General features: G+C 38.2%; 1 protein-coding gene across 7 annotated transcripts; it reads right to left on the bottom strand.

Moving 5' to 3' along the window:
* Window positions 1-246: 246 nt before the first annotated feature.
* Window positions 247-6,146, bottom strand: LOC145093627 (potassium transporter 10-like). Of its 7 annotated transcripts, none has more exons than XM_079031823.1 (10): window positions 5,980-6,146; window positions 5,774-5,823; window positions 5,410-5,598; window positions 4,695-4,920; window positions 3,420-3,665; window positions 2,804-2,854; window positions 2,440-2,700; window positions 2,177-2,344; window positions 1,703-1,957; window positions 247-1,279 (listed from the first exon to the last, which is right to left on the bottom strand). In XM_079031823.1, exons 3-10 carry the CDS (start codon window positions 5,521-5,523, stop codon window positions 285-287), a joined length of 2,316 nt encoding a protein of 771 aa, XP_078887949.1. In that variant the 5' UTR covers window positions 5,524-5,598; window positions 5,774-5,823; window positions 5,980-6,146; the 3' UTR covers window positions 247-284. The 7 variants fall into 7 exon arrangements, with proteins under 7 accessions (XP_078887949.1, XP_078887951.1, XP_078887947.1 ...); XM_079031825.1 differs by having other exon boundaries at window positions 5,410-5,590; XM_079031821.1 differs by having other exon boundaries at window positions 5,673-6,146.
* Between the last annotated feature and the right edge of the window lie 6,900 nt (window positions 6,147-13,046).

Below are 13,046 nucleotides of genomic sequence, written 5' to 3'. Positions count from 1 at the left end.
CTATTATCGGGTTTTGCGGTATTACTGAATTGTCATTTTAAAATAAGGTTTGCGAATAGCGGTGATGCTATTATCGGCGTTATAATTTCATACACACTGAACTACTTTTATAAAGAAAAAACCGATTGTGGGCTATTTCAATATTAAATCTGTATTTTTTAAATTGTCTATTATACTTTTGTTTTAATAAGTCCAAATAATAAATCTAATTAATTACAAACTACAAAACAATAAATGAAACTGTCATTTTAGAACTAAATTTAAATTCATTAATGAAATAAGTGTTACACATAAAACACTTGCCCAACATTCAAAAGGGTCTCATGAGGAACATTAAAGATCACACTATGCTCCCTGCAAATCTTTCTCAAAAAAGCATAAATATAATCAATCGAAATCCTCTTATAAAACCTCGAACCCCGCCTAGCTGTCACCACCGTGTTCCCCATTATATGCACCACTCCGGCCGCCCTACAGCTCAACAAAAACTCCATCTCATCCACCTCCGTATGACTGCTCGTTCTCCCGGAAGACATCCCCGCCGCCATGTTTTCCGGCAAGATACAGTCACCAACCGATGAACACGTTTCATTTTCTGGCGAACACACGGTTTTCTGGCCACCGGAAAACACACTATACTCATCGGAATCCGAGCAACCTTCCATCATCGATTCAAGTCTTATAAACAAGAAAAGATTATCGAAAAGTTTCTTCTCAAATTCATCGTCTTTTTTATGCAAATCTTTGTATCCATACCTCGCTACGCATCTAAAAATATGGAAATTTTTTGGCCCGATTCGTTTCACGAGGAACCGTTCATCTTCGGGGACCGTGTAAACCGGGAGATATTTCACGCAGACAAACACAACCACCGAATGGATGGCGGGTAAATTTGTTACCAAATGTGAGAAAATATGCGGGACCCCACTTGCGAGCTCGGTGTACACAAGCCCGACACCGGGGACACGGACTAGACCGAGGCTTGGGCCGAGACCGAGGATCCATGCCATTGAGATTTTACTATGCATTTCGAATTCGTATCTTTTAAGGGTTCCGTAATGCCAGATGTACATGATGAGAAGGAATACTCCGGCGATCACGAGTGGGACCCACCCGCCTTGGTTGATCTTGAAAAGGACGGATGAAAAGTAGGTGCATTCAACTATGAGAGAGAGTGCGGTGAATATGAATACGAGAATCCAATGACATCGCCACACAAGCAACATGATTAAGATCATGAGGAATGTTGTTACGAGCATCACCACGACAACTGCGGTGCCTATAATCACATGGAACATGTGAGCGGGCAATCGAAACAAGTTTAGTTTTCTAGGGCTATTTCGTTATGATGAAGATGACGAGGGCATTTATGTCTTTTGTACACACGGAAGAGCTCGTGTCCCACCTTTTTGGGTGGGACAAAAACTTGCAATTTTTACCCCATTGATATCAGTTTTGGTTCCAGTCTAATCTAATGCACGCCAAACACAGTACAACCTGTTTTGTCATGTCCTGCCATGTGTAGGACAAAACAGTCCTGTAGTGCGTTTAGAACCGATATCAATGGGAAAAAAATTGCAACCCAACAAGGTGCGACAAGAACTCGCTCTTGATCTCTCGTCTGTGCAAAAGACGTCTGAATATCCAAAATAACCCTAGAAAGCTTTTCCAAGTAGTTTCTCCATTTGTTACGCATACTCACCATAAGCATTGCCGATCTGGCTTTGATTTTTGAATCCAACGGTTACAACGATACAGAGAACCATAAGAATCCAATTGATATCAGGAACATAAATCTGCCCCAAAAATTTCTTTGATGTATGAACAACTTTGATTCGAGGAAAGCAGCCGAGTGCATTAGCCTGCTTAATTATAGAAAAAGTAGCAGATATAGTAGCTTGACTCGCAACTATAGCAGCCAGAGTTGCAATAACAAACATCGGCCAATATATTCCATCTGCACTATTACAAAAAACTTCTATTACAGTTTCAGTAAAAAAAAATAAAAAAATCAGCAACCCCTGAGCTGACCCACACTGTCCAGATGTAAATCAGGTACACAGGACCCCACTATTTCGCCAGTATTCACATTGGAACTAAAACTCCCACAATGTGGGTGGCTACATGGATAATTTAAGATTATTTATAGTAGAAAATTGGAAAAAATATGTATAACCTGGTATAGAGCGATAAAAGGCATCATACACATGTTCTTTGTTCTTCATAAGGTAGGCTGCTTGTCCACAATAAGCAAGAAGAAGGCAAGGAAACACAACAACTGTAAATGCCAGCTGGATTGCTGAAACTGGAAAATGAGCAAGGTCTGCAAAAAGTGCCTCCGTCCCTACAATTTTTGGTTCGTAAGATTCCATGGAATTGGTTGGAACTGGAATGGAATACGATTCCATTCCGATCCCGAGTGAATAACTGAATACCTACCTGTGATGCTGAGCATGATTCCACCGAGGGAAATCCAACCATTTTTACCACGTCTTTTAAAGTAGTGGAATATATATACGGGTGAAAAAGCACGCAAAATTCCTTTATCATATTTGCAGATGTTGAAAATTCCAATTCCTCCGATTAAGAGAAACCAAAGCAACACGATTGGAGCAAAAAGCCATCCTACTTTGTCTGGACCATAATGTTGTAGGCTAAACAAGAATAATAATATGATAACAGAAACTAGTACTACAACATCTACAACAAAGAACAAAATGAAAACATAGAGATTTTTAGAAAGAAGAAAAAAAAAAGGTAACAAAAAATTCTTTCTATAAATAGAAGCAAAATATTGACCTACCGTTACTCATCCTAGGGTGGTCTATCTTGATACCTCCAGATGCTGATAAAACTGGTGAAAATACATATTATGGTTAAAAACATTTCACAACTAATGAAAAAATAAGATACATAAGATCAAGAACTCCTATATCTACAGATCATCATTAAAAACAAATCAGAATTAAGAAAATTAAACCAGAAATAAAGATTCTTTTTAACCTACGCAAATATTTTATCTAGAAAAAAGGTGATATCATATATATGGAATAAAAAAACTAGATGGAAAATATTTGTGGAAAATTAATGCATATTTTAAGGATAAACCTATTAAATTCATAATAATAGTCTTCGTTTTTCATCTTCCAGATGACTCAATTCTCTTAAAGCAATTAAAATTGCAATTATTTTGTCAACTTTCAGCCAAAAATGAAAGTGTACCCTACAAAAATAATGTTGCATTAACTCTAATTAAGGTCAACTGCATCAAAAAGAAGCCGGATTTTAAAAGGTGATACAAACATTACGTATTAATAAATAGAAGTACTAGAAGAGAAGCAAAAATGTTTTACATGAAGATAAAAGTAAAAGCAAAATACTTTCCTTTTTGAAAATAATTAGTATGATGATAATGTTACCTGAAATAGCAGGAGTAAGAATTCCATCTCCAATAACCATACAAGTGCCAACAAGGACAAGTAAAAGAAGGGCATTCTTTCTAAATGTATGTGCTTCCAACCATCTCTTTGTTTTTGCAGCAAACGATTGCTTATGAATTGTGTTTCGACTATAAGTTGTTAACTCTTCATCAGTTCGATGTTGATTAGGAATTGTATTAACTTTTGCATGTCGACATAATAATGAGTAAAGAGCAAAAGTCCCCCCTACAAAATAATTAACAAATTCAGTGGTTGACTTGTCAAGACAACATGATCATAAAGGATAGTGTTTGTATTTCTTTAATCCATTTTGACTTTTTCCTTTTGTAACCCATACAGATCAGGACCCACATGTCTATTTTTCAGTATACAAAGCTGAAAAGTCAACTATGAAGGAAAACAAGTAGAATCCAACATGGAGATAAGGAGTGATGTTGAACTCTTCAACTTTGAAGACTTTATGATTATAAAATCAATGTAGTTGAAAGGGATGATTAAGATTAAGGAGGTGAGATACAGAATTACAGATACCTCTAGGAAGGAAGCATTATGACACCAAATCATTATAGTAAACAACTAGGTTATTTTCACAGCTCAAATCTAGCCTGCAAAAAGCATCACAGAAAGAGCCAATGAGGATAGATGTTGGAATGGAATTGAAAGAAATCACGGGATTAGACAAAGACAAAGACAAAGAAGGAATCTGTTAAGTGTTAAGTAAAGAACGGATAGAAATAGATTTCAGACTCATGAAATGAAAGAAATCACTTGGATTAGACAAAGACAACGAAGGAATCTGTTAGTGAATACCATTGATCCATCAAGATCAATGCAGATTGAAGATTTGAAGTCCAGAAAGTGGAAAGAAGCAGATTCAGTGAGAAATACACATACTTTCACACCCTCTTTTATGCAACAAATGAAAATATGATAAGGTATTTGTGGTTTTTGAGTCATAAAAACATCTCTACAAAACTGCTAAAAGGAAGATTGTGTGTAGGGTTACCCCCCTTTTACCACTAGGGCAAGCATGTGGGGACCACAACAAGGCCTTTTAACCAACAATATGATGTGGAACAATGTTATATGTCAATGTTCATTGTTACTATGCCTCATGAAAGTATACATAGCATGTCATAATGGTGCAATTCAAAGTTAAACAAACAATAGTGTTCAAATTTAAATTATTACATAAACCCAAAAATAATAAAAGATACATAAATAAGTAATAATAAAAAGTAGAGAAATAGGTACCTTGACCATTGTCATTTGCACGACAGACGATGAAAACATATTTAATGAGTGGCACAAGAGTAAGAGAATATATGATCAAGGAAAGTGCCCCAATAACATCCTCTGTATCATCAATTCCTTTAGGAAATGTATTGTAGAATACGTATAGAGGAGAAGTTCCCAAATCTCCATACACAACTCCAAGACTTTGAAATGCAAGTCGAAGAAGTAATATAACTGAGAATTTCTGCATTTGACACAATAGTTTATCATCAAAAACTACAACAAGAAACACAATCAAAGTCAAAAGTATGTGACCAGTTTTTAAAATAGTAGGGTATTTAACATATATGACCAATAGTGTAAACTACAACAATCATAGTGCTACCCTTCAATGACTTTCTCAAGCTTAATACAGAAAACCCATTTGATAATCAATTAATCTCAACGCCAATGAGTTTAAAGTTTAAGCTTCAAACCTCTGCCACGTGAATTTAAGGGGCATTATGATTAGGGAATCTAGCTTTTCTTTCATACAACACAAGCAGAAAAGAAAAGTTGAGTTGAATCCCTAATCAACCTGCTGACTACAAGAACAAGGAATGACGAAAACAGAAACAAGATTGACCCATATGGAAAAGAAAATTAAAAGAATCTACGAAAGCTGTATTCATGAGAGAGAGATTAACCCCCAAAAAGCAAAAGCATTGAGAAAAAGAAAGTGGCATAAAGTTACCTTTTCTCTGTACATATTCTTGAGCCTACCAGCCTCTTCGTCCATTGGCTGATCGATCTTCTGCTCCAAAGCCCATATGCCACCTTCGTTTTCGATCTCTTCAGTCAGATCCATTTCAATTCTCTGACCCAAGATTGAAGCAACACCAACAAAGAAATCGATGGACTTGAACACACTTCACCTAAATGGCTAAAATTGAGTTCAATTAAAACCACAAAATGAAATTCAGTCTTATCGCGTACTCTGTCTGTATATATACGTACTGAAGCAACTAAAAGGAGAAATACGAAGTGAGAAATCGTTGGTTTAAATTGAAACCCAATTCAACTGAACTTTAATTCTCAATCTCTCAAATTAAACTAACCCTCAAAGTGACCCGCAATTTTATTGCCCACTTTCTCTCTAGCGAGTAACCTGAGCAGAAACATGGGTTCAGATTAACTTGATTATCAATGGATCAGACTCGAATTGAACAACCGACATGGCAAAACTCAAGTTTATCACTTCCTCTCAAGTGGGGTAAGCAGCTCTGACAAGAATATTGAATTATATCTCTTCGAGAAAACTCACCAAAAGAACTTGATTCAAATTTAGCGTCGATTTTCTTCTAGTCTTTTTTAGGTTCCGAGTTGGGCGTCCAGCATGGAATATGGACGACGAAAATGGAATAGAAAAAAGGAAACCGCCTATGGCTATGCGGCAAAGGGAAAATAGTATCCGAAAACGAAGGTTGTGTGGTCATCCTAGATCACTGAATATCTTTTATTTGTTTATATAATAAACAAAAACTACATATAAATAGTATAAAATCTTTGCGATTTCTTAAGATTTGCATGTTTTGTATCTAATTTTTTCATTATACACATTATATATATTAAATACCAAAATGGATTTGTGAAGGAGATTTACCATTCATTGCAAATGTTATTTCCAGAACAAATTTTTTAAGTTCAAACTAAATTACAACTTTGACATCAAAAAATACCAGCTTTATATTTACTCTTTATTTGGAAATAGAAATTTTGTTTCTCACAATAACATATTTTCATATTTACTTTCTTTCCCCTCAATTAATTTTCATCAAACAGTTTTTAACCTTCATAATTTTTTGACAAAACTTCAAAAATGGTCCATGTGGTTTTGAAAAATATCAAGTTTAGTTCCTAAGTTCAAAAAATCTCACAGATGGTCCTTGTGGTTTCAAAAATTTTAACATTTAGTCCTTCCGGCTAACTCCGTTACCATTTAGCCGTTAAGTCAGGGGCATTTTTGGCATTTCACTACACAAGGATCATTTATGAGGTTTTCAATTACTTGTTTTTAAATAAATAAAATTTAATATGCAAGGGTCTCACCTCTCTCTCTCTCTCTATGTGTATGTGTGTGTGTAAATACTTGCAAGAAAACACTGATTAGCGACAGCCATGGCAGCCAACAAATTTGCAACCATGGTGCACACGAATACAAACAACATCACACTCATTCTCATTTATGTTGTTCTTGAATGGACGCTCATACTTCTCCTCCTCCTCAACTCTCTCTTATGTTTTTTCATCATCAAAATTTCCCAATTCTTTGCCCTAAAGCCACCCTGTTTGTGGTGTTCTACCCTCCATCGTTTCTTAGAACCCAAAAACAGCAATTCCCACCGCGATCTTCTCTACGAACTACATTCCAAAGAGGTTTCCATCTTGGGCTTCTGCCCAAATCACAAAAAAACGGCAGAAAATCAAAGAGTTATGTGAAGATTGTTTTTCATCTCATCTGGATTTCTAATGTCATGTGAAACAGAGTAACGGGGAAGATGAAAATGAACAGAACTTTAAGTGTTCTTGTTGTGGTTTAAAGTTTCATAAGAAAAGTTTTGATAGTTTTGTAGTGACTCGGAATTCTTGTGATGTTTTGGAGCATACTAAGAGCGAAGGTTTGATTAAAAGTTCCAATGATAAATTTGGATCAGATTCGATGGAAGAAAACCTTAAAATTTAGAGCAAAAAAGAGACTCAGATGAATTATGACGGGAAAGATATGTGGGATTCAAATACTTTTGAAATTGAAACAGAATTGAATCAACTTGAAAAGAAGGAAGATTCAACTTCTGATTTTTTCCCACAAGATCTCGAATTCTTCTTTGATCATAGTGGTAATCAGTTAGTACCTATTGAATTAGTTGATTCAACAACTGAGGAAAGTCAAAACGTTTCTGAAGCTGATGAAGATCACGCGTCTAGAGATTACAAAAAAGCTCTAGTAATCCAAAACCACCAGATGACAAGGCTTGAATCCACGGAGTTGAAAAAAACTGATAATTCTCTTGTTTTACATGCAAGAAACAGTGAAGTCATTTATGAAAAATCCGATATGTATTTGAGAAACCCCAAGTTTTTGCAGTCGAGATCCAGAAATGATAGGCTACAGAGACGGTAACTTGTGTAAGCATATCGAATTTTGAGGAAGAAGGTAGAGAATATAGGTTGCTGGGTTTTTTTATGAGAGAGAGAGATAGATAGATAGATAGATAGATGGGATGGGACCCCTTGCATATTAAATATTATATATTTATTTATTTAAAAAAAAAAAGTAATTAAAAACCTCATAAATGGTCCCTGTGTAGTGGAATGCCAAAAATGCCCCTGACTTAACGGCTAAATGGTAACGGAGTTAGCGGGAAGGACCAAATGTTAAAAATTTTGAAACCATAGGGACCATCTGTGAGGTTTTTTGAACTTAGGGACTAAACTTGTATTATATAATTTACGATTTAAGTCTCTTACTATAATAGTCCCTTACATAACTTTTCTTTTATATCAGACTTATTTTTTTTTCTACTTCTTCCATACATAATTGTTTCAATCGAAACTTTACTTTTATATATCGTCCGTGATCTTTAGTTACCTACAAACAAATCAAATTAGAACTTTAGTGGCATATAATACAATATGTACATAGGTTTTCTTTAAATAAATATTTGGAATTGATCATAATACATTCTTATATTTATAATTTTTTACCTTTAATTTTTTTTATCTAACAAATTTCATCACACATAATTTTAAATTTAATTATTAGTATTTTATAATTTATGATTTTGGTACTCTGTTATATTTTTGGTTCTTTACATAATTTCTTTTTATAATTTTGTTTTTTAGTATTATTACCTTTTATTAAAACGTTATAAGTTTTTACGGTATTTATTATGATATTAACCCACAAAATTTATAGGTTTTAACCATTATGTAGCACTTGGTTCCTGTTACGTATTCATTATAATTAATATTCTTTAAATAATGCATTTTTGCCTTGGACTTGGCGAGTTGAAGGACGAACTCGCCGAGTAGAAGCGGGATAAGACGTGGGTCTAAGCTTTGGACTCGGTGAGTCGGTTCCCGGACTCGGCAAGTAGACCCTGTCTGGGCAAAAACTCTAACCTAGGTGTTTGCACCCTATTTAAACACTCTGACTTGGCCTCCCTTGCCCCTAACACTTCCAGAGAAGTTGAAGAACAAACCCTAGCCCCCCTTATTGTTCTTGTGAGTGATTTTGGCCTTATGGAGGTAGTTTGAAGCTTAAGAGAAGAAGAAGAAGGTGGAAGAGTGCAAGGAAAGGAAGTAGATCCGACATCTACCCTGCAAGAGGCTTCCATTCAGGTAGAAAAGTTCCTACCTTGATCACTAGTTCATTGGGATGCATTTTTTGTCCCTAATTGGTGGTTTTCAAGCCTTAAAACCCCAAACTCCATGTGTTTGTGCTCTATGATCCGAAAGGACTTCAGATCTAGACCTTAGGGGCATCTTAGAAGTATAAAGTCTTGGTGGTTGAAGTTATGGAGGTCCCCATTGAGTGTATGACCTCTTAAAGAGCTTGGATTTGCTTTTTGGAGCTTATAGGGCCATGCATGCACGTAAAGTTTGCAACTTTACGTGATAATCATGCCCTAGGAACATAGATCTATGGTTTGGAAGCATTGCATGCCTCATATGTGGTCTGTATGGGAGGTAGGTCGAAGGGACTCGGCGAGTCCCAAAGTGGAACTCGACGAGTTCTATGAAGATGGCCTTAGACTCGGCGAGTTGGATGAACAACTCGGCGAGTCCTATGAAGATTGCCTGGAACTCAACGAGTTGTTCTTCAAACTTGGCGAGTCATATGAACTGTTACTGAGTAAGAGGGATTTAAATGTTGAAAGTCCAACCCTTCGTATCTGCACGCAAAATTAGCAATTTAACGTGTAGCAATAGTCCCAGAAACCCAAATCCTCATAAAGGATGCTCTGGTGAGGATTTGGAAGCGAGTAGGAGATCTGCTTGTGGGGACTCGACGAGTTGTTCTCGGACTCGGCGAGTCGGATCGCGAGTCGGTCCAATCATCCCAAGTAGTGAGTTAAGGGTGACTCAGTGAGTGGGAAGTGGGACTTGACGAGTAGGATCGGGTTAGTAGGAGAGGGACTCGTCGAGTCTGTGCCATGACTCGGCGAGTCCAATCAACTGGAAGTTGACTTTGACCAAGGAGTTGACCTTGGACCAAGGGTGGGTTAGTCATTTGACCTAAGGGTATTTATGAGTGACTAATCTATGTTCATGATTATAGCCGGAGGATTACCGGTTCAGCTGTCAGGCGCTTAGCAAGCAGATTGTCAGCAGCTACTTTTCGAGGTGAGTTACCTTCTAGTAGCAGTGGGCCTACGGCCACAATGTCGGCCCACCAGTAGGAGTTGTATGATTAGATGATCGTCTCTGTGATATTCATCTAGGGTTGCTACTACCTATGATATGTTTATGTGCTAGTATGATATGATGCTATGTGCTAGTGACAGTAGGGGAGATAGTCCCCAGATTACCGGTCGATAGGGTCGAAGGGGCAGTCATGCCCAGCCATGCTAGATAGATTATATGATATATGTTATGTGGTAGTGGTAGGGGTGAAATAGTCCCCAGCATCCGGTTGAGAGGACCGAAGGGGAGACCAACACCCAGATATGCTAGTCAGTATCCGGTCGAGAGGACCGAAGGGGAGGCCAGCACCCAAATATGCTAGTTAGTATCCGGTCGAGAGGACCGAAGGGGTTGGTCGGGCACCCAGATATGCCTGACAATATATGTATGTTATGTGGTTATATGGTATGTGGTACAGTGGGGGAACTCACTAAGCTTCGTGCTTACGGTTTTTAGTTGTTGTTTCAGGTACCTCTTCTGTCAATGGGAAGGAGCTGGCGCGGTAGCGGCGCATCACACACACGCTCTTTGTTTTCCGCACTATGAGAAATTCTGGGATTTGTACTCTAACGTTATTATGTTTTACATTTTGGTTTACAGACACGAGACATGTTTTATTATATGATATGGTTGACTGACATTTTGTTACAAATGTTTTGCAAATCACTAATTAAAAATGAACTTTTTGGCCCGTATTTTTGGGATGTTACACAACAAATTCATTATTTAATATGTTTGTTTAATTAAATGTAGTTGATTTAAGATACGTTTTCAAATTTTATTTTGTACGCCTTATCCATATATAATTGTTTGCTTTGAAACCTTTGTAACATCCTGAAATTCAGGTAAAGTTATTTAACCCTTCTTCTTTTCTCGAGTTGTCAAATTAAGTCCCTTAAGTAAAATGTTAGGCTAGTGAGTACGTTGGGCGTACTGAGGAGTACACCGCATACTCGCGTGCTTAATTTGGACGCGGGCTCGCCTGGGTACGATGGGCGTACCCAGGGTTACGCTGGGCGTCGCGAGCCCATATGAAAACCCTAATTTGGGGATTGTGCACTATAAAAGGAATGATATGGCCTTGACCTCAGCCACCATTCTAGAGAGTGAAACCCTAATAGAGAGTCCTCCTTTGTTTCTAGCTAGTGTGTTGGTGTTCTAAGCTTCAAAGTGTCATTTCAAGGTGGTGGAAGAGAAGAAGAGGCCATTTTGGAAGCTAGAAGATTGTGGGAAATAGTAGATCCGAGCTTTTCAGAGGTTGGAGCTTCTTCCTGAGACGAGGGCTAGACCAGTGTGTTCGAGTGCGAGACTATCCGAGATACCCAAGGTGAGTCTTCTCACTATACTGTACCTGGAAGGGTACTTATGTGTGACCGGAAGGTCTTATATGTGTTATATATGTTGATATGTGATATGTATGTGTTATGTATGCTATGTATGAAAAGGACCGGAAGGTCAAGATGATATGGACCGGAAGGTCAAGAGGACATGGGCTGGAAGGTCAAGAGGTTACGGATCGGAAGGTCAATATGGGTAGAACCGGAAGGTATACCGGGATTTGGGACGGAAGTCCCCTGAGACACTTGGACCAGAAGGTCCCACAGAGTTATGGCCTGGAAAGGCGTATGTGTTGTATTTGGTATTTTTGGGAACTCACTAAGCATTTATGCTTACAGTTGTTGTGTTATGTGTTTCAGGTACTAGCGAGGACCGTGGGAAGGCGTCAGCGTGATCCGTACACACAGTCATGGGATTTTACTTGTGATCTTGGGATATGTGCTATTACGATAACTATTGTGGAACATATGTTTTGAGAATGTTAAATATAAATTTGGTTGTTGAAAAATGAAAAATTGTTTTGAAAATTTACGTCGTTACAAGTTGGTATCAGAGTCTTGGTTTGAGGGATTCTGGTGCAACTTTGGATGTATCTGAACTCAAACTGAGGATTTGAGAAAGTTTTTCATAGAATAAACAATTTTTCTAAGAGTAAAGGATTTTGGAAAAAAGGCATAACGGAGCAGTGTGTACGATCAGTCAGCGCTCGAACGGTGATTTCCCAAAATACCCTTACATTATGTGTTATGAGATATGTTATGAGATGATATGCATGATAGAGTAGGCTAGGTATTCATATTAGGACTAGAGTGGCCTGATTTGTGATGCCTTAGCCTAGGAAGATTTCTACTGCTTGAGAGTGAGTAGATAGCAGTGAGGAGCTTATGAGAGATCTACCGAAGGGTAGCCTATGCTAGCGAGGTGTAGAGTACTTGTGATCTGGGATCCAAGGAGGATGACTTGGGGTGAACACTGATGCGGTGTGGGCGGTAGTATAAGGGCCCGTACTACCGAAGACACCGTATCAGTGCGCAGTCCAAGTAAGAATCCTTAGGTTACTAGGGAACAAGTAGGGATGTGTTATCGAGTGCGAGTATGCTCGAGTGGGTCTCTGATATTTTATGTTGTATTTCAGAGAGACATCATGGTTGGGACACGCCACACACTTGAGAGCAATGGTGTTAGCGAGGAGGAGATCTGTAGGTTGATTCATGAGGAGGTGGCTGTTGCCATCCGAGTCGAGATTCCAGAGATGTTTGGGTCTATCAAGACCACATTGATTGAGACTTTTGATGAGAGGTACACAGCAATGACTGAGGCTGCGGCTGCTGCAGCTACTGCTGCCGTTGCTGATGCCAGGCCTCATGGAGGTGACTCGTTGTTGTTTCGGGAGTTTAGCAACACGAAGCCACCGGAGTTTGATGGGACGCATGACCGATCTCTACGATGAGATGGATTTCTGATATCGAGGGATGCTTCTACACGTGTTGATTTCCAGAGCATCCGAGGATATGGTTCGCGCTGAACCAGCTTCGCTTGGGAGCGAAGGACTGGTGGAAGTTCGTGACGGCGAGCTTCACTCTTGCC

Source organism: Lactuca serriola, chromosome 3 (genome assembly GCF_051521515.1).
Source record: "Lactuca serriola cultivar US96UC23 chromosome 3, Lser_US96UC23_V15, whole genome shotgun sequence".
Classification (NCBI taxonomy): Eukaryota; Viridiplantae; Streptophyta; class Magnoliopsida; order Asterales; family Asteraceae; genus Lactuca; species Lactuca serriola.
The sequence above is the reverse complement of the archived record's forward strand: the minus strand, read 5'-3'. Positions and strand labels throughout refer to the sequence as shown.

Bases quoted from the DNA above. Each gene is read 5' to 3' on its own strand.
- LOC145093627 (XM_079031821.1), bottom strand. From the start codon at position 5,523: ATGGATCTGACTGAAGAGATCGAAAACGAAGGTGGCATATGGGCTTTG. The intron at 2,855-3,419 runs GTAACATTATCA...TATTTTCACCAG, and splicing joins TCTTACTCCTGCTATTTCAG to TTTTATCAGCATCTGGAGGT. The intron at 1,958-2,176 runs GTTATACATATT...GTAATAGTGCAG, and splicing joins CTTTTATCGCTCTATACCAG to ATGGAATATATTGGCCGATG.